At 38.5% G+C, this 24,821-nt stretch overlaps 1 protein-coding gene and 1 long non-coding RNA gene across 5 annotated transcripts in view; one reads left to right on the forward strand and one right to left on the reverse strand.

Annotated features, from left to right (window-relative positions):
• Positions 1-2: 2 nt before the first annotated feature.
• On the reverse strand, positions 3-2,691 carry LOC127624190 (uncharacterized). The gene is made up of 6 exons (XR_007968125.1): positions 2,579-2,691; positions 2,389-2,462; positions 2,163-2,245; positions 1,030-1,132; positions 595-723; positions 3-484 (listed from the first exon to the last, which is right to left on the reverse strand). It is a non-coding gene; the product is annotated as an uncharacterized LOC127624190 (long non-coding RNA).
• A 684-nt stretch (positions 2,692-3,375) lies between these two features.
• Positions 3,376-24,821, forward strand: part of LOC127623717 (zinc finger protein DPF3-like) — a 44,885-nt gene continuing 23,439 nt past the window's right edge. For all 4 annotated transcript variants that reach the window (XM_052098182.1, XM_052098181.1, XM_052098183.1 and 1 more), the window contains exons 1-3: positions 3,376-3,466; positions 17,888-18,048; positions 20,627-20,734. In XM_052098182.1, coding sequence (XP_051954142.1) covers positions 3,435-3,466; positions 17,888-18,048; positions 20,627-20,734 — 301 coding nt within the window. In that variant the 5' untranslated portion in view covers positions 3,376-3,434. The remainder of the gene's footprint in view (positions 3,467-17,887; positions 18,049-20,626; positions 20,735-24,821) is intronic.

Raw genomic sequence — 24,821 nt, forward strand, 5'->3', positions numbered from 1 at the left:
TTTGTACTTTTTTAAATCACCTGGATTGAAGTTACTGAAAAGAGAAGCAGGCAATAGGCTTACACAGTCTGGGATCTGAGAGATGCCCAGCAAACATAACCTGATCAGAAATAACTGTTAAATTATTCCCCTATGGAACCTGCACTTTTACCCCACATTTCCTGTGTTGATTGTGGGGTTAAAATCTGTGAAATGGATTTAATTGGTAGCTGAAAGATATTTATTTAAACTCAGTCATTTAAAAAACAAAAAATAGGTTTGGGAAATGTTAAGAATCGTGAATGAAGGATGTTAAAATTCTGCTGTCTAAGATTCAGTGAGGGGCTACATATAATTTACTAAAACAACTATACACCAATTCTACAATTTCAAATAATAAAGTAAAACATAACAGAAAATTGACAGTTCCCTAAAATGCAATATGCATGAAGGATACAGAATGTGAGTGTCAGTGTGTCACAGAGGCCCAGCATACAGAATTCACCTGAAACAAACAAACAAACATGGTAAAAAGGCTTCAGCACTATGAAATCTTGTTCAAAATGATATTTGTTTGTAAAGAGTAAAGATTTAATTGTTAACTCTCCAGTTTACCTTGCAGTTGGTTAAGGTTATCACACATACACAGAACCTTTTCTGCAACCATGGATGTTCATAATGCAATACTTGCAGCCTCTGTGTGACACCATTCACAGTGAACATTCGCTCATAAGCTGAATCTGCCTAATAAAATTAAATACATTCCGATCAAACAAAACCTAACCACCCTTCCACTATACTTTCCAAGGAACATACAATTGGAGGCCAAAGCCTCATGCAACCCATTTCTCAGCAAATTAGTACTGAAGTAAACCACAAATGGCTCAACCACTTTAAAACTTAGTCAAGTGCTGTTCTTGAGATGCTCAAACCTGATAATTATATGCAGCATGTTTTCAATATTACCAAGCTCCATGTGAAAATACATTAAATATGTATATTTAGTTACATTTGGAACCGCTGCATTCTAAGGCTTGATGAGAGGCTTACAGCTATGAGATGGATGGTGTCTGTGTTTGGGCTGGTGGAGATGGCACTCTGCACCTCCAGCTTGTGATGTTGCATCCCACAGACTTTCACTTCATGGATCAGCCTGCAAAACAGTGAGAAAAGCCTTTAGTTCAGATCTTTTTTCTAGGCTTAAAGGAATAGTTTATCCAAAAATTACTTTCTTTTGTCAGCTGAACTCAAGTGCAGATTTTTAAAAGAATTTCTCAGCTCTTTTAGTCTATACAATGGAAGTGAATGGGTGCCAAATATTTGAAGCTCCAAATATCACATAAGTCAGCATAAAAGTAATCCATAAGACTCCAGTGGTTAAATCAATATCTTCAGAAGTGATCTGATAGTTGTGGGTGAGAAACAGATCACTTTCACATTCTTCTTGTGTTTTTGGTGATTCACATTGGTTATGCATAATGCCCCCTACAGGGCAGGGAGAAGAATTTCTAACAAAAAAAAGACTGATATTGATATTAAATATTGATCTGTTTCTCACCCAAACCTATCATATCACTTCTGAAGATAAGGATTAAAACACTAGAGTCGAATGGATTACTTTTAAGATGCCTTTGTGTGCTTTTTGGGGCGTCAACATTTTGGCACCCACTGACTTTATATGGGCATATCGAGCTGAAATATTCTTCTAAAATCAGAATTTGTGTTCTGCAGAAGAACATCTAGAATGGCATGAGGGTAAGTAAATAATGAGAGAAATTTCATTTTTGGGTGAACTATCCCTTTAGAGACATTACATTTTGCATGAATAGTTTGAAACCCTTTGTTTCCACAGTGCCAGATCTGGAACTTGATCTACCAAAGAAAAGGAGGCTCTTGGAGAGAAAGCTGCCTCCTCTCTTGCCCCTTAAGCCTGCTGGTCTTGAAAAGGGTACCACTAACGCAAGAGGCCGGGATGATTTTGTCACCACAAGAAGTTTTCAGAACAACAATTCTGGCTGGACTGACCAAACCACATCGCTTTCATTTCAATCAATCAATCTAATAATTTAAATCTTACCCAACACTTATACCTCATGTTCAATGTAATTGGAGAAATCAGCAACATTATATCAAGGTACATGATGGATGCATCCATGAGAGCTTTTTTGTTGTTGTAGCCATACCCACAATAGAAGCTTGGGGGCAGCAGACCCAAATGTCTCTCCTGTAACAGCAATACAGAATTCAGCCCAGTCCTGGGAGCTTTCTAAACATAATATTGATAAACAAGGAGAAAGTGCATTTACAGGGAGTCCATCCAGATATGCATCTGAATAATACATAATTGAATGCGACAATGTCCATAGAAATTACATGTGTCAGTACATTACTATTATTTACAAAGCTCACCTTCTTAGGACCATCATCCTCTGCTAGCAGGGCCAATCTCCTCTCCTCTTCCTTCTTCTGCAACCCCTCCTTTACTAAACAACACAGGGTGTCAATATGCTAAAACTAGCTGCACAAGAATCATGAACATTCACGTGGCTTGTTGATTTATGTAAACGTTTACTTAAAATTTTCTGAGAGTAGAACTTACATTAACATATTTACTGATAACAGTAATAACTTAAAAATTGTATTCAATTGGAAGTAAACAAACTGGCAGAATGAGATACTCTGTGCAGCCTGCTTCCAGTTTGAAGATAGTGATTTCCTCATATGACACTTTAAATTCCCGCCTCCGAATTGTTTATTGGTGGATAGCTCAGAATGTCAAATATTGGAATAATGTGATTGGATTCTGAGCTGTCAATCAAATTAGAAGACGAACTCCTTGGCATGAATGAAAAATATTACACTCTTCTATTGTATTATATTTTTCATTCTTGATGTCAACGAGTTCGTCTTCTAATTTGATAAATTTAATAAAGCTATTAGACACTTTTTTATTTTTATTATTATACCATAAAACTAGTAATTATAATAATATTCAGGGATAAATGAATAAAACTATATATTTAATTATGTTATTAAATTGGTTTTAAATTGCTATAAAATGTACTTTTAGTTATCTATTTATTTTTAAAAGAATAATAAAATGACAGCTTTGGAGCAAATATACAGTTAAATTTAAATCTTGTTAAAACAGACAAAATAGTTAATTTCCTGTTACATAATTAGGGCTAGAGGCTTCAGTAGGCTCTGAATGTAGAAAATTACATGCAATTTGCACGAATGCCGTCACTTTATTTCTGTAACTTGCCACCAGGTAGTGTACATTTTATTTTTGTTTTTTACGATTTTTGACAGCTCTTGGAAGCCACGCCCAGATTCTGAATCCTAGAATTGTATTGGCCAAACTACCGGATACTGAAGTCCGTATTGGCTGTTTTTCTTTCATAAGGGTCCCAAAGAACTCAGAGATTTGGAATATTGGGTTACAGTGTGGCAAAATGGCGACTGTCATTCAGAATCCTCTGAAAGCGTAAGTAATTATTTGTCGGTCATTTTTTAAAATGCACTGTATTTTGCATTGTTTAGAGTGTGGGTGCAAACCAAGTATCGGAAAAGAAATATGCATCATGCTTTTTTTATTTGAATGCATTCAGTACCACATGCATAGCTGTTTAATCCATTTAGTTTTCTCTTTGTGTGGGTGGCGCAATGTATATACATTTGTAAATACATTTTAAAACGTTATGTTCGGACATTAATTCAGCGCAAGTGCACTGCGTGTCTCAGCATTCAGCCACTGATGATCAATGTTAGTGTAGCATTATTTCAGAAGCAATGCTTTTAGAGAGGGTAACATTACATACTCCGCGTACTTGTTTGCAGGACACCAAGATAATGCCTTGGCCATAAATGCAATCCATTGGTATGAACTGTCATATTTCGCGCGATACGAGCATTTCGTTGCTATATTTGCGATTTTGAATGTCCAGGTACAATTTCAATATTTAAATTAACAAAGTAATGCGTTTATAATACTGGTTTCATTTTCATTCTTAAAAATATCAGACCAGGTCAAATAATTTCCGCATTATTGCCTGAAGAAAATATGAACTGTTGGACAGACAGTGATAACCCTATCAGTCGCTGATAAATAAAGAAAATAAAGACTATTAAAATTATTGAAATCTGTATTTTTTTTTTTTTTTCCAAGTGCCGAATTCACTAAATAACTTTCTGTGAAACACATGTATCATTCAGTTGTCAGTCCCTCTGGTTTTAGGTTTGTAAAAGCTCTCGTATACATTGCAAATGATTTGATCCTGTCTCGTCCTATTTTATTGGTGAGGATGTATAACCATAAAAAACATCGTAACAAACATTATGACAAGTCAACAGATAAGTGATGGAAAACAATGAAATTCACAGTTCTATTCTCTCTTGTTGTGGCTGTTGAAGCAAGCTGCTTTTCCCCATGTGACAGAATTCCAAGTTTTATTAGATTACATTTATTACAGCTTTAGGGAGAGGTCAGGAGGGCTTATCCTTCTAATTGGCATTTGTCATTGGCATTGGTTATCTTTTAGTGCCCAGGTGAAACTAGTATATAGGATTCACACTTAAATATTTTATGAAAACAGGGAGGATATAGTTTCAGTGTAATATAATAATCATTAATCTTGCCTTTAAAAAAGAAGACAATTCTGTCCTCAATTTTCTGTTGATGGCACTTAACTGCTTTATATTTAATCTAATTTTATAAGAAGAAACACTGTCTTATAAGAGTGACTGTGTTGCTTCAGAGATTAATATTTCACACTCAATTATTTATCTATTATATATCTGCTTTTTTTTCTTTGGAATTTGATTTAAACCTGGTAAAACAAGTTAAACAGAGCTGAGTGTACTGTATTTGTGTTGGTTGCTTGCTGAAAGCATTATCGATTAAAATGACAGGTTCCAATTCTGTATGAAATCTGCAGAGCTTTTAGTGACGTCTGTGGCCACAGATTCCATGTGAGGTTGCTCATGATGGGATATAGACCTTGCCATATGTCTTATTAACATTTCAACTGCAAAAACATGTTCTCATGTAATGACTTATGACTTATACAGCCTAAACTGTTGGTAATTCTTGTGATTTATCTCCATTCAGACTCATGCTGATTTGTCAATATAAGTAAGTACATCCCTTTCAGTGTACAATCTCTAAAGGATGTGGTGGAGCAGATTAGAAATGGCCCAGGATCCTTCAGTACCCATCTGTTCTGTTGAGTACTGCAGAGATGTCAGTGGGCAAGAGAGGGAGCCCCATCTGCTCTTTACCCCTTGTCTGAGCATACGCTTTTATGTTTCTTTCCTATACTTTGTTATTGTTTTGAACACTTCCCTCAGTTAGCATGGTAACTTGTTTTACAGAAGACAAATTCACCCAAAGGTTCATCCAAAAATGCATTCTTTCTTGCATGAAACTCAAAAGAATATGTTAGGCAGTGTGGTCTCAGTCAGCATTCACATACATTGCATTGTTTTTTTCTGTACAATCAAAGCGAATGGGGACTGAGACTGTCATATGGATTTGAAACAACATGTAAAGGAGTAAATTATGACAGAATTTTCATTTTGGGTGAACGATCTCTTTAACAAAGCACATTTGGAGTAATTTGGCATTAGATCTCATTATGTTGCCTGGGCAAATGATTGGTTTCTTGTTTGGTCGTTTGTTTGTCATGAATGAGATTACATCCCACAATTGTTAAATGCAAGTTTTCTGTTGTACAGAGGCTATTTGGATAAGTCATATACAACACATTCAGCAGTGTTTAGCCTATGCAATTCTAGTGTAGAGGGTCAGGTGGTTTGTGTTTATTTAGTTTCACATGAGGCTGGAAATGCAGGGTTTAGGTTAAGGTTGCCAATGTATGTGCAGTAGCCTGCTCCCCTCCCCCATGTTCTGTCTGTCTGGATGTGTTTTGCTTTTGCATTTGAACTGCTGTAGAAACCCAGTGGAGACCACTTTGTGTGTCCAGGAACACATTCTATCCAGTTGCGTTTGGATCGAATCCACTTCTCTAAACCTATTTCCTGTTCAGCATAGAACCTGCACTTGTTTTGTTTTTGTGTATGTTGTGTCTCTTAAAAATACGTTGTGTCTTTAATGCCTTATCAATAGAGAGTACAATATAATATCCTGTTCTTTATCAAGTATCTAGAGCTGTTTGTGGTTTGCAAAAAGGAAAGAAATGGACAAGACATAAACTAAAAGAGCTTTAAGGAAAGTATGTTTTACATGCCTCTTTTCCATTCGTTCCATTGCTTAATCCATTTGCAAACAGTCTAGACCTCTACACCCTGCTTGTTTTTTGTTTCCTTTCTTTCTTTTTTATTTTAATAAAGACTCTTTAAGTGTTTGCTACCAAGCCAAACAATTGCACTCTCCAAGAGTCCTTCAAACTCTTTTGGTCTTTCTCCCTTGCTTGGGGCCCTTTCTTCACCACTGAAGGGTTTTTCTTAGAATGTGAGTGATATCATGAAAGCACAATAGTTGATGGGGTACCTATGTTTAGCTTCCTCACAGCCTATTTGGTTCAAACTCTTAGGACTGTTTAAAGAGGTTGAGTGCAGAGATTAATTAGGCTAGATGTATTTCTTCCATTTATAGTCACACAACAGTTACATAATTGGAAAATTACATTTCCGCTTGTTGAAACCTGGGGTATGAACTAACCATAGAAAAGGCATAGTCAAAATACTATAAGGCATCAAAAGTATGCTTAATTTGATGCAAATGAAAATGAGGCTGTTCGTGATAGGGAGAATGTCTTGTCAGTCAGTCTTTTACCTGTTTAACTATCCCTCGATGTGTATCTTTTAGTAGCCAAAATACTGAATTTCTTTCAAAACAATTTCTTTGGACAAATGTGGTTATTCCTGACAGCCTTTTTATTTGCTTAAATTTAAAGGGATAGTTCACCAAAAGTGAAAATTCTCTCATTACTTACTCACCCCCATGCCATCTCAGATTACTTTTTCTTCTGCAGAACACAATGATTTTTAGAAAAGTATCTCCACTCGGTTTGTCTATTCAATGCAAGTGAATCGTGGCCAGAACTTTGAAGGTTCAAAAAGCACATACAGGCAGCATAAAAGTAGTCCATACCACTCCAGTGGTCAAATCCATATCTTCATAAGTGATATGCTAGGTGTGAGAAACCGATAAATATTGATGTAATTTTTTACTCTACATCTCCACATTCGCATTCTTCTTTTTGCTTTTGGTGATTCACATTCTTCATGCATATCACCACCTACTGGGTGGGGCTAGTCAAAGGTGGAGATATTTTTTTTTTTTAAAAGGACTTTAATATAAATTATAATATAGTTTCTCACACACACCTATAATACCACTGCTAAAGACATTAATGAAACCACTAGGATCATATGAATTACATTTATGCTGCCTTTACAGGCATATCCTTTTTTGAGCTTCAAAATTCTGGCCACCCTTCACATGTTTAGTATGGACCTACAGTGCGGCGATATTCTTCTAAAAATCATTGTGTTATACAGAAGAAATAAAGCCATACACATCAGGGATGGCATGAGGATGAGGAAATTATGAGCGATAGGGACTGATATTATAATTTGTTAATGGTAGTGGTAGAGTTAATTTGATTTGGCCATGATGGCATGACAACACTTCATTTGGTCTGACTGCAAGCCCTGATTTTCTCCTTCAAAATCATAGTAAATTTAGTCATTATACAGGGTACACAAGCCATTTTCTATTAAATTATATTTAATTCTATTAAATTATTATTTGGAGTTTTGCTAAATTGTTAAATGCATAAATTCTGCCATATGATAATCAATGCTTTTTGTTATGGCAAATGTAGCCTGCAGTAATTAATAGTCACTTGGATTAACAAGCATGTAATGCTTAATTTTCATCTCATCACAGAAGCCTGACTGTGATGGATCACTCTCTATATTTTCCTCCTTTGGGGTTCTCTCTATGCTCACTGTGGAGGGCAGCTTTTGCAGCTGCCTATTCATTTCAGCATCTCCTTATCCTTCCAGCGCAGCATTGACCACTAACATATCCTTACTAGTACAAATAAAATGGGTAAAAAGGGTTTACTTTATCTCATTGGAGATATTCACACAGCATGCATTCTTGCATTAATAGAGACACGGAGTGCAGCAGAATGGAAAAAAAATGCAGGGTTCTCTAGACAGGGTTTTACAAATGTAACTTCTTTTAACTTGACAACACTCATGGTGCAAAACTGTGATATGCAACGGCCAAAAACGTCCATCTGGTACATGTCTACATAAGATAATGGGCCCTTTTCAGAGACTGTGAAGACGTATTTCTATCTTAATCCAGCAGCATAAATCTAGCTAGCTTTTTTATATTTTTCTTATTGGATTCATTAATGTAAATATTCCTATAAAAATGTGTAACCTTTCTCTCTTATCAATCTCCACTTTCTTTTTGTTTTTGGCAATTTGCATTCTTCATGCATATCCCTACCTACTGACAGGGAGGGGAGTTTATAATAAAAAATACTTTTTGATTTGTTTCTCACCCCCACCTACCATATCTCTTCTGAAGATAAAGATTTAATAACTATAGTCTTATGGTTTGCTTTCATGCTGCCTTAATGTGGATTTTAGAGCTTTAAAATATTGGTAACCATTCACTTGAATAGGCCTACACAGTTGAGATATTCTTCTAAAAAAGTTTGTGTTCAGCAGAAGAAAGTCATGCACATCTGGGATGGCATGAGGGTGAGGAAATGATGAGACAATTAACATTTTTGGGTTAACTATCCCTTTTAAGGAGCATTTGTTTGTTATGATGATGACGACAATCTAAGACCTGCTATGAGTAGGTGATTTGAAAGAGTGATAAATTATTATTATAATGTAATATAACTCACAATTTTTTAAAGCAGAAAAACTTATTTTTTTTACATTTCCACTGAAGTACTCTCAGAAGAAGGCTTGAAATCATTATGTCTGCCCCTCTTCTCTTCTTTTTAGTTAAAACAGCATTAGGCTAACTAATTAAATTTTAATCACGTTTGGAGGGCTGGTGTTAAAAGGCATGTCTAATTTAAATGCAGTGCTGATTAAAACAATATTATGCATATGTATTTAAAACCGAACTATGATTCTCTGAGAAACGCCTACCTAACCAATGATTATTCATTGACACCTGTCCTTGGAGAGACCATTCAGATTAAATCAAACTAAAAGGGTATTTTGAATATGAAAGACATCTTCTACATCCTTAAGAAGTGTGGCTATATTCTTTAGAGACACAAAGGAGAAGCCCCTGCTGTCCTAGTTGTATGAATATAGGCTGTCATGGCTCCGATGAGTTCAACGATTTGATTTGTTTTGTTTGTTTTTTCATTTTCTCTCTCTCTCACTCATGTCTCGCAGGCGTGGCTGGCATGCATGATTGGCATTTCCATAGGAACATTGATTGTTCCCAGGGGAACGCTGATCACGCCACTGATTAGTGTGCCGAGCAACACTTGTTCTCCTCTAATTCACGCCCTTCTTAAGCCCATCGCTGTCTAGTTGGGCCCTGTCTTGTGGATCTTTTGGTTGCCCGCGTGTCGGGTGTGTGGTTGCCTTCCAGTTTTGCTGCATGTCAGCTGGTCTTCCATGGAGGATACCTTGTCTCTGCCCGCTTGTCGGTAGTAAGATCGCCCACCTCAGCACCTCACTAAGCTTCAACTGCGGATTCTACAAATCTGTTCTTGACTTCCACAATGCACACACTCATCCTACGAACACACTCTTCACAGATTTTCACGGATTGTCCCAGAGCACGGCCACAGCATGCACTTATCTCTCCCCACTGCTACAGCCGGTGCCGGGATCCTTGACATCCAGCGACAGTGCACTTTTGTTTTTAATAAATCCTCTAAACGTTTCCTCAGCTGTTGGTCTGTTTGTTCTCACTATCACTCATTACAGAACAATCTAGCCAGTATGGACCCAGCGGAGGAATCTACTCTTCGCTCCGCCCTCTCTCAGCAGGGAACCCTGCTGGGACATCAGCAGGACTAGATCTGCTTCGAACCGGGCCCTGAAGACAATGGCTTCACAGCTTGCCGAGCTCGCCTCTGTTGTGCAGCAACTCCGCCCATCTCCTGATGCTGGGCCCACTCAGGAGGATACTTACCGACTCTGGTGGTGCCACTGGCTCCTGGATTCTTTGAAGCCCACTTTCCCCATCCAGCGCTGTATTCAGGTGAGTCTGAATCCTGCAGTGCATTCCTTTTGCATTGTTCCCTGTTTTTCACGTTACAGCCCTTCACTTTCACATCAGACACAATGAAGGTGGCCTGCGTAATTGCGCTTCCCACTGGAAGGGCTGGCAAATGGGGCACTGCCATGTGGGACAACATGTCTTTTCCGCAGACACTTTTCCGAGTGTTTAATCACTTGGCTAAAGGTCGGGAGGCAGTGAAGGTCATATCTGGACTGTCTCGAGGAGATTAACATGTGTCCAATTTTGTGATTGATTTTCACACCCTTGCTGCTTCTTATGAGTGGAATGTCAAGGCTATGTGGTATCGATTTCTGCGTGGTCTTTTCGTCAACATTCTGGAATAGATTTACTCTTTGGATTTGCCTCTGCACTTCGATGACTTGGTGAATTTGGCTCTCCGAGTCAATCAATGCGGTCAGCTTCTTCATCCAACACTGAGCTGATGTAAGCTGCTAGAATCCGTATCTCACGGTGGGAGAAGCAGCAACATCTTGATGAACTATGTTTTTATTGTGCTCATTGTGATCATCTCTTGCTTCCTGACTGGTTAAAAGAAATCACTCATCCTTAGGAGAGGGGTTACTTGTGAGCACCACACCTTTGGACAAAACCCGTGGACTTCGGACACTTCTCCTTGCCCGGCGGCAGTGTGGATCTACCTCTGACTTTCTGAATTTCAAATTGGTTTCTAAGTGGCAACTTCCTATGGTCCAGTTGGATAAACCCATCACCGCTTACACCCTTAATGGCACACCGCTGTCCGTCATCACTCAATAAATTTTTTCATTCAATTAATTGATTGATGAATGAATTCATCACTCAATTTGTCTCTGGTAATCATATGGAGCAGTTGTCCTTCTACCTGATCCAATCTCCGTTGGCACCGGTAGTGTTGGGGCATCCTTGGTTGGTAACGCACAACCCACACATAGACTGGTCAGCCAACACTGTTCTTGCTTGGAGTCCTTCTTGTTTGTCACACTGTCTTAACTCTGCTGTTTCCTCTATCTAGACTTGTGTTTCATTGCAGAATGTACCGGCAGACTTATCCGAAGTATCATTTACATACCATGACTACAGGGGGGTGTTCAGCCTGTCCCATGCCGCAACCTTTCCTCCTCATCGCCCATACTACTGTGCAATTGAACTGCTTCCTGGCACCTCACCGCCTCTGGGACGGCTGTATTCCATCTTGGCTCCTGAGTGGGAAGCCATGAACCGGTATTTCAATGATTCTCTGAGAGCTGGTCTCAACCGTCCTTTCTCTTCACCGGTAGGGGCGTGGTTCTTCTTCGTGAAGAAGGATGGCTTGCTTGGACCAGTATAGATTATCGGGGGCTGAATGAAATCACAGTGAAGAATTGCTTTCCTTTGCCGTTGATGTCCTCAGCCTTCAAACTCTTGCAGGGAGCGTCCGTCTTTACTCAGTTGGAACTACTCAATGCTTATCACCTTGTCTGGATTAGGAAGGGGGATGAGTGGACGATGGCTTTTAACACCCATAGGGGGCAATTTGAATACTTGGTTATGCCTTTCATATTTGTCAATGCCCCCGCCATCATCCAGTGGATTGTGAATGATGTGCTTCGAAACATGATCGATCGTTTTGTGTTTGTCTATCTTGATGATATTCTGGTCTTCTCCCAGTCTATCCAGGACCATGTGCAGCACCTCAGGCAGGTGCTTCAGCGACTGCTAGAGACTTGGCTGTGCAAGAGCTGTCTCCGATTGGCCAACCCCAGATTCTCGCAAGGCATTGCAGAGGTTTCTGGGTTCACCAATATTTACTGGAGATATATAAGGATCTACAGACAGCTCGCCACACCTCTGATGGACCTCGCGTCCACACGCACTGACTTTTGTTGGTCCCTGTGAGCTGAGGCCGCATTTTCTAAATTAAATGAGCAGTTTTCTACTGCACCCATTCTCGTTACTCCCCACCCTGCATGTCAGTTCGTGATGGAGGTGGATGCATCGGAGCTTGGTGTTTGAGCAGCTGTGTCCCAGTGCTCATCCATTGGACGGAAATATACATCCGTGTGCCTTTTTTCACACCGCTTAACACCAGCTAAAAGGAATTCGGCAACCTAGAATTATTGTCAGTCAAGTTGGCTTTGGGCGAGTGGTGTCATTGGTTGGGTACCTTTTGTGGTCTGGACAGATCATAAGAACCTAGAGTATATTCGTGATGCAAAATGCCTCCACTCTAAACTTTTTTTTCACATGATTCAATTTCATCCTATCCTATCATCTGGTCACGCAAACATGAGGAGACCAAAATAGGGAGAGAAATCAACAGGTTAACAATACCGGGCAGGTGTGTCTAATAAACTTATAATGTGCAAACAAGGAGGCGGGGTATGACGCAAGACAGAGACACGCAGCCATACAGAAACAAAACAAAGCCATGTCCTCTCACAAGACAACAAAAGTCCCGAATGGCATGAGCACACATCGGCAAGACAATAAGGCAATATACACCCATGCCAACCTACAAACAAGATGAGAGAATGCGTAGCAACGCCAAACACGGCGACGCCACACATTCTGAATGAGTGCATGCCACCAAGATGACAACGCAGTGCACTCACGCCTATACAGGTCAAGACATGGAACATGAGTGTCCGGATCCGACACCAAAACCGAACCAGACAGAAGGGTCAGGATCCAGACACCATACTCTAGACATGAAACGAGACCAACCGAAAACAAAACACAGACATGGGATGATAATTATTGCATTAAACAGTAGATCTGATTATTCAGATTGATAATTTATGTCAGTAAATTGATTAATGTTAAGTGTTTGACATATGTTGATGCACAATATTTTATTTTAAAAATGATTTTTTTTTTTAAATGCCCTCGTAAAAGAAAATAAAAATGCTCCTGAAAATCAAATGCAGGGTGTAAGTATAACCCCTTAATGAAGTTAACTCCTGACAATGACTTTGACCCAGAAACACATTTTAAGTTGTATTCATTAAGTAAAAAGGAAAGCAAGTGAATGATTATATCATTGAACATTTAAATGATTATATCTTGGCAAGGGTTTGGCATTACTTTTAATTTAGTGCATAAAACTCAAAATGCATATTAGGGTCAAGTAACTAAAATGGAGCATGCAGGTTATATCTAATAGTATTAATAGCAAATGCAACAACAATATTATTTACAACCTTACTGAAATATTCATAATTAACATTATTTTAATTGTAGTTTAATCATCTAAAAGTTGATAAAATACTGTGTCGAAAGGCCAAAATATAGCAATGATTAAAATTGGATATTGGACACCTAAACAAAAACATTGAGTATTTGTCATAAAAGAATGGTATCAGTTCACCTCTTCATTACTTTTTACATTCGCTGTGCATTTCTCTTTAGTGGTCAAGTCTTTTGCATTGATTTGTGTCCTCTCAGCTTACACAAGAATTGAGGTCCACAATGCTCTATTAGGAAACCTAGCTGCTGGTTTATTAAAAAAAAAATCCTCATATTCTGGAAAGTTTGTACCATCCTAAACAAACTGAGAAAAGACTATAACCAGCTTTCACTTTATCCATGTAAGATTTGGAGATGGGGATATTTTTCATTCTTGACCTTCACATTGCTATTTTTTTTTTCTATTACTCTCCAAATGTCTAGTTAGAAGACAATGTGTTTGTGTAACATGCATCATCTATAGTTGTTTCATGCCACGGGGTTGTGAAAATCAAATAATGTGACAGATTTAATAAGCTTCTATTCTCACCAATCCATAACTAATCACCATTAAACGAATGAGAATTTATCCGTGACTCCTGGAAAGGTGCAGCGAGAATACGTGTCTCCCAACATGCTAGTCTAACTGTTTACATAACTGCTCAACAGAGTCCTTGGCTCCAGTCAGTGTAATGAAGGCCGTGAAAACATGGTATGTTTATAGTGCCGCTTTCGTTTGGGGTTGGCTGCATGAAGCATGGTGTCCTCTTAACATAAGCTCTTTATTTAAGATGGTGCTGATACACATAGTCATCAGCTCACCCTAATGTTATCCCAAAACCAAGTTGAAACCATATTCTACCACTTTGGAACAACATGATGACCGAATTTTCATTTTTGGGTGAACAGTTCTTTAAGGTGCTGTAAGTAGCTATAGATAGACACTTGAGGAAACTTCAGTTTGCGTGATATGTCTGTGTTCCACAGCTGCTTTCAGGTCCTTGAATAATGTATAATGTGCGAGTAAGGGCAGCCGGTGGACTTTCTGGTGCCCTCCTAGGGTAAGATGGTGCCCCCTAGGGAGTAGGTGCCTTACGCAGACTGCGTAGTATGCATATAGGGAGCACGGTATTGATGCCGATAGTAGTTCTCTCACAGGCTATGGGTGCACTAATGTGGCCTCTGTCACTGCAACTTACATAATGAATCCTGTAGTCTGCAGTTGATGGCACAGGCATTTCACTGCAGAGAAACAATGCTCACAGGAAAAGTAAAAACTCAGGAAAGTGGGAGCACTGAAGGAGAAACGGATGCTCTGTTGCAAAACCTAGTTAAAACTTTGAGTTGCTTCACTGCCTACTGCCTACATACCCTGCTGAAAATAAAAATGGCGTAGCCGGTCAACGGCATGTTGTGTTTTGAATTCTGGTGCTCAACAATGGATCCTAGTGTACTGGTGTTCCAATATGGCCTTTGGACAACCTTAACCAAGACTTCCTTGATAAACCAGCATTACAAGGAAAAAAAACATAATGGTCGACCAGGCTCACTAGCCACATTTTTCTGGAGAACAGCATGGCTATGCTTGTCAGCCACCTAGATCAGCAATAAATGTGCATTATCCAGCCTAAATCTGCAATATCAGCATGGGAATTCCATGCTAGTTAAACAGATATTTTCAGCAGGGTAGACAGCTGCTTTTAAGGCAGTATCCTTACTGTCATGGAACCTCATAATTGACTGATTTGGAAGTCTCTACATTAGCAGCAACTCATAAATAGCTTACTGTATGGGAGACTTGACTCACGACTGATTCCTATATGGGATAGCATGTTGCCTAGCTAATGCTGTCATACTCTAATAAGAATAACAACACATTTCTGTAGGATAAACAAAGATTGGGTATTATAATCAGTATTGAATAAAACAAAATTTTTGCTGCCTCCATAGGCAGTTCACTAAAGTGATTTTCACACTATGTGAAAACCTGGCTTAACATCATTTGTAATTTATAAAAGGGGTTAGCACCACTTTTAACCCTGGGTAATGTCAAAAAGCATTGCTTTTATGGTGCTAACTAGTAATGCAGATTTTTGACCTAACAGACATGACAAAGGCCTAAACAAATTAGCCTACAAGGTGATCATTTTTGGAAGTTTAACAATGGAAAAATAAAAGCAGCCAGCCTACCCACAAATTGTGCTTCTGGGCTAATAATTTTTATTTACAAAAATCAACACATATTTACATGGGCATGTGTCTGTATGGTACTCAGCCAATTAATGAAAAGCCCAGAGACTGAAATCCACTATGAAATGCGGGGCTGTAAACATTTGCTCTGAGATGTCGGGGCTTGCAGATGTTTGGCTTTTATATGGTACTACATTTTACTTGTGCAATTTTATAACTTTCATTTGAACATGTTGTCATCATGGACGAAATGGTCCCACAGTGCACGATTCATATTTCCTTGACATTCAGACTGAGAGGAGTAGAGTGGTTTACAGTAGGTGTTATCAGCGCCCTCATGTGTAGATAACATAGCCTACTTGACAAATCCATCAAGTTACCGTCGCATCGCTCAGCTCCGTCCCTTCATCAGTATCTCAGACGCTGAAACTGTCATCCATGCATTTATCACATCACGTCTCGATTATTGCAATGCACTTTTTATTGGCCTTCCTGCTAGCTCCATTTCCAAATTGCAATACATTCAAAACTCTGCTGCCAGAATACTAACCCACACCAAGCGTTCTGCACATATCACCCCAATTTTGCATGATCTTCACTGGCTTCCTGTGGTTTACCGTATCAAATTCAAAATTCTCCTTCTCACTTTTAAATCTCTGCACGGCTTGGCTCCCTCCTATCTTTGTAATCTGCTTCACCCCTACGCACGACTTCGCTCTCTCACGATCCTCTGACTCTAGCCTTCTCGTCGTCCCTCGGCATCGCCTTGTTTCGATGGGGGCAGATCATTCAGTGTTGTAGCACCCAAAATATGGAACTCTCTACCCCGATCACTCTGTTCTGTTAACACTATCTCTGAATTCAAATCCATGCTCAAAACTCACTTATTTGCTGAATGTTATAACTCTTAAGTTGTACTGTTTTTTTTTTTTTCCGCTGGGTGCTGTCCCATCTACCTAACCTTCTCATTTTCTGTACCTTCACTGTTATCTACCTGCTGTTGTTTTGTCTGCTGTCTTTGTCCTCTGCCTTTATTGTTGCTTGTCTATTGTAAAGCGTCCTTGAGCTCTGGAAAGGCGCTATATAAATAAAACTTATTACCTCTCTGTTTATTTAATTAACCTCTCTTCCAATATTTAGCCGATGGTATTAGTCAAACGAATTATTAATGCAAGTTAATTGGTTAACCGCCTACATCCCTATTGCTAACCCAAAATTGTGTTAACCCAAACTCATACAGTGTGTGAATTACTAACCCAGGTTAAAAAAAATTAACTGTGAAACATGGAAGTGGAACAAGATAAAACAGGATTACCATAATCTAGGGTTAATAATGACCCTGGGTAAACAACTTAAAGTGTGAAAAGTCCACATGTTTGAGAACAGAGCAAAAGTAAATAGTGGAGAAACGTAGATTTAGAGGTTATTGAAATGAATGAATAAAGGAGAACCAATGAGATTATTCATAATTCGGTGGTTGATTTGCGAGATGCAACTGATCTCAGAATCTTTTCTTTCACAAGCTATAATTTTTTTTGTGCTCTCATTGGTCTTTTTGAATACGTTTCTCTCCAGAGCTTTGCTTTTATTATACCTGCCTGCTCTTTTTCTCTCCCGCTCACTCTCTCCGTCTAAACACTGCAAGTCTTTGTGTCACTATGTTTGGTTGGTGTACTCTTCTTTGTCCAGCCCAACATTCCTCACATATCTGTGTATCCTCTGGTCCAGAGAAGGGTGATCTAATCGAAAGAGGAGGCAGTTACAGGGAGAGAAGCCATGCAGGCTGGCAAAGTCCAGTTTAGCAGAGTCGTGTAATAGCCTGCTGACCCAAGTATCTCTTCTGTCTCTCAATATGGATGTTGTTAGTCAGCTATAAATGCCTCTTGATAGACTAGGGAAGGGGGTGGTTTTTTTCGTATACCATCTTAATATGCAGTCAACTGTAAGCTAACCAAGTTTGAAGCATTATTGGTGTAATGTGGTATTTGGCTAATTGCATGCCTAAGCAGGCTATTTCTTCCATAGTCTGACTAATGTATATGAGATCACTGTGTTAGATTCAAAGGTTTCTCTGCACTTTTAAGTGGTTTTGGGGGACATGCAATTATTATTTACCAGAATAGTAGAGGTTTTTGATAACAATGGATAGCCTATGAAAATGTGCAGGTAATTCCATGATCCACATTAGTAGTTTATATGAATGGAATAAGATGGACATTGTTTATGCTAAAACTTGGATTCCTGACCAAATGTGCCTTCTCTCAGGATCGGAGACCAGTTCTACAAGGAGGCCATTGAGCACTGTCGCAGCTACAATGCCCGTTTGTGTGCAGATCGCAGCGTACGCATGCCCTTCCTGGACTCTCAGACAGGTGTTGCTCAGAATAATTGTTACATCTGGATGGAGAAGCGTCACCGAGGACCAGGTAGCAAATTCTGCACTCCTTTAACATGATATTAATGAGGAGCTGGGGTGTGCTAGAATAAATTTGTCACATTGTGCAAACAATTGCCCCAAAAAGAATTTGGACACTTGAATGTATAAATGTCTATGCATCCTATAACAAAATATCACTAAGTTGCAATTATTTCACAGAAACAAGCAAAACGTTTCACAAATAGAAGTTAGTTAGGTTTCAAATGATAAAACTATAAATATATTGTTCAAAATGAAGACCTAAAGAATATTTGGACACTTTCTGGATGTCAGATGTTCAACCTGGTTTTCAGCTACGTGGCACCTGTGTATTTGATGTGAACTGAATTTAAATATCCACTACAAATCACCTTGAGAACAACTGGTTATATGTCATTAGAAAAATGCCTCAAATAAGTGAAATTAGTTCTGAGAAAAGAACTTTATTTTTTTTTTAAAGTGGCTTAATTTAAATTCTCTCATTATTTACTCACCCTCATGATATCCTAGGTGTGTATAAAGAAAACTTGAAAAATATCTTTGCTCAGTAGGTCCTTAAAATTGCAAGTGAATAGAGATTTCTCTTTGAAGCTCCAAAATCACAGACAGTCAGTATACATTTCATGGATACGACTCCAGCTGTTAAATTAAAGTCTTCTAAAGCAATACGATCACCTTCGGAGTTAAGATATTATTCTATTTTTCTTCCAATTTGTTCTGGTGACGAAGGAAAGTTATGCACACCTAGGATATCATTAAGGTGAATAAATAATGAGAAATATTTTTTTTTGGGTGAACTATCCCTTAAGTGTCCAAAAGGTTCCAAATACTTTATTAGTCCATTGTTTATCCAGACTGATCTCACAGTGAAATCGAAAAGAGCTCATCTTTTGCTAAAATCAGTCTGTGGCCAAAGCAGATCGTTTTGTTGGGCATATGGGCATGTGCAAGCTCCTTTTTCTGAGTGTAATGTCTTCAGAGGGGCACTAAAAGAGTTGTGAAATTAATTGATTTCAGCTGTGCAGGATGTAATACAGTGATTGGGGATGCATATTTAATAAACTGTACCCCCAACACAAACACCAAATCTAAACTAATTAGTGGAGAATTTTTAAGTTGGAGGGAAAAATGCAACCTTTGATTAGCGCTCGTCACTGATTATGCGAATGTGATTACTTCCTGGTTTCAACACGGGATCCTAAACCAGGTCTACCATACTGCTGACTCGATTTCACACAACACACTTCTGGTCGGGCCACAAGGGAAGGTGAACATGCTGGAGCTGATGCAAAAATATTTGATAGGAGGCTAATTGTAGGTTACTGGAACGCTCCGAAACAAGAAGACTTCCTGTGTGATCATGTTATATTACATTAATGTTCACGTATGTTAAATGCAACTGCACATTGGTTGGAGAAGTTTGTATAGTACTGTCTGAAAGTTAAACTAACCAAATGTTAAAAACTGGCAGAATGCATCATGTCCAGTCATTCCACATTTTTTTCTGATCTCACCACAGGCATTTGGATAAGTTGGACTTTGGCACTGTACACATCCATCTAAGCCTCAATTCAAATCCCACTTAAAGTCTAGCTTAGTTTAAGGATAAAGACTAAGATATTTGTAAAACAGATTGTACAGAAAGCACAATACCAATGTGTAGGGAGTAGCAAAACTGTAGATTCTTGCCTGTATTTTATATCCACAAAATGTTTGTTTGACAATGTAATGCACTATTTGTTGAAGTACAACTGCATGGTGTTTTGCATATTGTCATATTGTTTTTAGAAAAGACACTAGCTTTTCCACAGCATTCCTTTTTTATTTTATCTGACAGTATATATCTACAGTAGACATACAGGAACTATGTCTACTTAAGGGAACAATATGCCTGCCGAGAACTGGACACAAATAGAAGCAACATCTCACAAGTAAACGCTCCATATAGCCACACCCTACACTTTGTGGTGAACCAGTGTTTATTGCATGTTTTATTCAAGGTTTATCTGTTCACTCTCTCTCTGTTAAAGAGACTGGAAAGATGCATAAAACCATGTGGCTCATAGATCTATGTAACTGCAGCACAACCATGCTGTAACTACAAGAAACTGAATTCAGATTGTGTGCTGGCCATTCAAAGACACCTGTGAAATAAAGGCCTGTGATTGTTTTGTAAAAGGATGTTTTTTCAGCTAGGGGCTTTTTTATATTTATTGTGCATCAAATTATGCAAAAAGTGTGTTCATGACTACAGAGAAAATAAAAAGAAATGACATCAAGTCTGTTTAAGAGTTTCTGTTTTCACAAAAGTCCACAGTGCATTTGGATAAGTTGGACTTTTCCAACTTTATACATCCGTTCACACCTCAGTTTAAATCCTACTTAAAATGGAGCTTAAATAAAGATAAAGAACAGTAGTAGACAAGCGCTTCCTTTGCATTTTAAAAAGCAAGTTCAGGTGACTGGATTGCAGTGCGACGATTGAATAAACACCTTTATGCACACATAATAACTCCGAGTCTTTGTCTGTCAATAGAAGAAAGGGTTTAAAAGCCTATTAAACCCTGCTACTCTCTGTGTGTTTGCAGGGTTGGCAGCCGGTCAGATGTACACCTACCCAGCACGTTGCTGGAGAAAGAAGAGGCGAATTCACCAGCCAATTGACCCTCAGCTTCGCCTTTGTGAACTCCGACTCGGTGAGATCACGATAGCAGCTAACTGTGTGATATTTTTTTTTTTTCCTTCATGCTCGTAACATTGAACACATTGTTTTTGAATTCTTTCTTTCTCTCTTTTCTCCCTCTGTACTTGCTTCTTAGCTCTAAGTTAATTTCTTTCTCATTCTTAGTGTTATCCAAAGATTTGATAACGTCTTGAAGATCAAATACACATCAAATTACTTGCAAATTAAAAATTCTTAGTATAACAACAATGTTCATCTTCAAGAAAATTGCTGTCAAAAAAAGGGGTAAAAAAGAGTGCTAAAGCAATACTTTTGGAAACTTGAATCATCTGCTGCGTTGAGTAAATCCACGATAGGCACGTCAGCATCTCCAGCTGGTGCGAGTCACCGGGGAGGGTCCCAAATCCGGATGGTGCTTTCTTCAACACTGGTACTAACCGATTGAGACGAGAGACTAACAGGCTGTAGAACTGGCCCATCTGGGCCTAATTATTCTTCTCTGTCTCTCTGTTTATGTGCCCTGACCGGGCCCCTTTAATCATTTGGCCATGCAGCATTAGAATGTAAGTCTAGTGGACTAATGTGGGGGGAGTACAGAAGGGCTTGAGGAACTCTATAAAGGTGAATAAAGGCCTGTCTGTGTCAACAAGAAAGCCACTATTTTTTTATCTGACCCTGGAAATAAAATGGCAGTTATAAGAACCGAATTAAGAGCAATATAAGAACCTCTCATTTTAACTTGGAGCTCATCTAGAATGAGTTCAGCAAAAATCTCTGAAAACAACTCTGATTTAGGCCTCAAATCAGTGTAATCTGACTGGTTTACAACAATGCAGGTATCAGAAAAATCAGTGTAACAGAATTAAAGGAATAGTTCAAGAAATGAAAATTCTGTTTATGATTCTCGTATCATTCCAAACCCATATTACTTTCTTTCTTTCATGGAACACAAAATATGAATTTTTGAAGAATACCCTGGCCACTCTTTCACATTTAATCAAAGTAAATAGGGATTTCAAGGTCTAAAATGACAAAACAAAGCACCCAAAAGGTGGTCCATTTAACTTGCACATTATATTCCAAGTGTTCTGAAGCCATATGACAGGTTTGTGTGATGGACAGATCAAAATTCAAGTTGTTATTTTAAGTTGTTTAGACTTCAATTTTGGTCTGTTCAGTCACATGACTTCAGAAGATTTTGAATATATATGACAAAGCAATGTTCCCTCTAACAATTGTTCTTGTTCCTAAGCAAATCCTATTTATATTTCTATTGTGCAGAACCTTCGGCCACCTCAACAGAATATTTGTCAATAGTATAGACAGTGGCAGATCTATTAGGCTGCATTAGTGCATAAACACTGCAAAGTCTTATCCAAAGATCCGATATTCTGATCCATATCTGATTATTTGTTGCACATCTTTGGATTCATGTAAGACATAAGCTTTTATGGTGTTTTGGCATCCTTTTTGAAGCTTAAAAGCCTCAGTCTCCATTTATTGTAATTGCATGGAATAGAACGACCAGTACAATTATTAAATCATGGATTTGACCTGTGCAAAGATGTCTTTTTGTGGTCCAGAAAAAAAGAAAGTCAAATGGGTTTGAAACAACTTGAGGTTGTGCAAATAATGACTGATAAATGTACATTTTAGGGTGAACTGTTCCTTTAACTCCTAACTTGTGTAATGTTGGAACTGCAATTAAGACACCACACCCTGTAGTAACATGACTGCTCTCCAGAGCCTTTCAGAAAAATTATGTTGGCATCAAGGGCGTAGATTTGGTTTGATCAGTGGGGGGGGGGGTTGTATTGAAGCGGGTGTGGGGAGCTTGTATTTGCTAGTCTTGACACACACACACACACACACACACACACACACACACAGAATCTACATCCTGATTGGCATAAGGAATATTTAAAATTATGCTTTGCAGTCCAGTTTTAAGGTATGTGATTTCTAAAGTCCTGTAATTGATCCTTCGCTAAACTCTGGCTCCCATTGCTTACCGTTGCTCACTCTGATAAGCTTTGCAGAACGTCCCATAGGAATGTATGGGAGATTGCCATGAACGGTGTGGTTTTGGGGAAAATATTCTCATAAATGGAATTGACAATATTCTCGCATGAGCTGGAATGAAGAGTTATGTGTTTTGTAAAATAAATAGTTAATTACACTGTAATTTGATTGTAAACGGTGGAGACTGTGAATCAGAATTGAGGCAAAGTGGCAAACAATCACAGTCACTTTAAAAGAGAAAAGCATAATTTCATGGTGATTAAACATGATAATATTAGTATAATTAGTTTACAGAACTGTTAATAAAGTCTAAAAACACTTTCACTATGATGCTGTGAATATTTTATTTACTATTGCCTTACCAAGACCTAAATTAATACTTAAATAAATGAATGTTAAGTTATTGGTTTTAATTTACTTTGGAGAAAATGTAGGTGTCCTTGCTGATGTTATACATGTTCATTTGGGAATGAGGAGGGACAATGTTTAATCCATAGCACGCTCTTCTCTATATATGTATATTTAAAGATTCTTTTTTAAAAGAAAGATAAAACACTGCATGTATCCTTTTCTAGGTACCTCAAGTGACCCGGCAACTTTTATTTTTACATTTTGTGGATAATTTGTCAAATTCAGCTTTAAACAGCTCAAACATGCATCACTCCCGTAGACTCTAGTTGGAAAAAGCAAGCACTTGTGAACATTGCAACAGTTGCTAAGATAGAATTGGTCAGAAACGCTTATAAGTTGGGGCTTAACGATGGGTCATTTGTGAATGTTTACACTATAGTGAGGCATAATTCCGGCCTGTTATAGTAGCAGGACATAGTTCTTACATTAACTTTCTGAAATGTGTTTGTGTTGTACATTTCTGGTGAGCAGAGAGTTATGCTCAGCCACTGTAAACAAGTTCAGTGTCCAATATTCCATCCAAAGAACAGTCCCTAATAAACCGATTCAGTCAGGCTATTTTGTGTGCTATATAATCACACCATGAATAAATCCCATGATGACACAAAATTCTTGCATCACAGTAATCCATACGAAATAGACTATTCAGAGTGGTACTGCTAAATTCTTACTATGCCTGTTTAGCTGCAATATCAGCCATTGGCCTGATTTAATGGTATGCATAAATGTTGCAATGCCATATTACAGTGCAATGATTTAAACCTTATGATTTGTGTCGGCAGATATCAACTTCTCTTTGCCTCTTGTTCCTTGCCATTTCCACCAATCATGATTGACGGCTGGAAGCGGGGGGATGGGTGGCTGCAATCAGCCCCTGACTGGCAGTCTGTGCTATTTTCAGCTCTTCTCCCAAGGGAAGAGTGTGCCTCGACTCAATCAGAAACAAAGAGAATAAAGACAAAGAAAGAGTCATGTAAACTTACAATCAAGTGTATACAGCAGCTTAAACAAATGTTTTGTAGGTTAAAGATAATTGGGGGGGGCCTCTTTCAGTGAACACTTAATAGGGACATCAGAAGCCACTGCCTCTCACAGCACTGTAACTTCACAATGCCCCATACAGAAATGTAATCTATGGCCATTAATGGAAAATATATAAAATATTAGTTCATAAATCTGGCTATTATGTACAGTACAAATGTTCAAATTCCACTATATACTGTATACCAGGGGTCGGCAACTTTTTTGAAATGGAGTGCCATTTTTTTTTTATTTTCCAGGTAAATGGCTGTGCCAACCCAAAGAAAAAAGAAACTAATGAAACACTGAATATATGCTGTTATCTACGCAGCCTGACTGCAGCAAAGTGGGCGCGTTATTAATCGAAAGTGAACCGCTGCCGGCTCATGACGTACGAATGGCTTGCACGTGCTGCACGAGTCTGTTGGGTATACTGCAGTCTTGTCATATTTTTACTTTTTTGTTTAGCCTCCCATTCAGCTCATGAAAACACAGTGCGTGATCATGAGGAAGGATTACATCAAGATGTAGATTGGAATGCAGGTGCTGAATTTATATAAATGAAATAGTCTACTTCTCTCCCGCCATTGCTGGCATGCCAGTGATTACCCCTCCACATGCCAGTGCTGGCACGTGTTCCATATGTT

Source organism: Xyrauchen texanus, chromosome 30 (genome assembly GCF_025860055.1).
Source record: "Xyrauchen texanus isolate HMW12.3.18 chromosome 30, RBS_HiC_50CHRs, whole genome shotgun sequence".
NCBI classification, from domain to species: Eukaryota; Metazoa; Chordata; class Actinopteri; order Cypriniformes; family Catostomidae; genus Xyrauchen; species Xyrauchen texanus.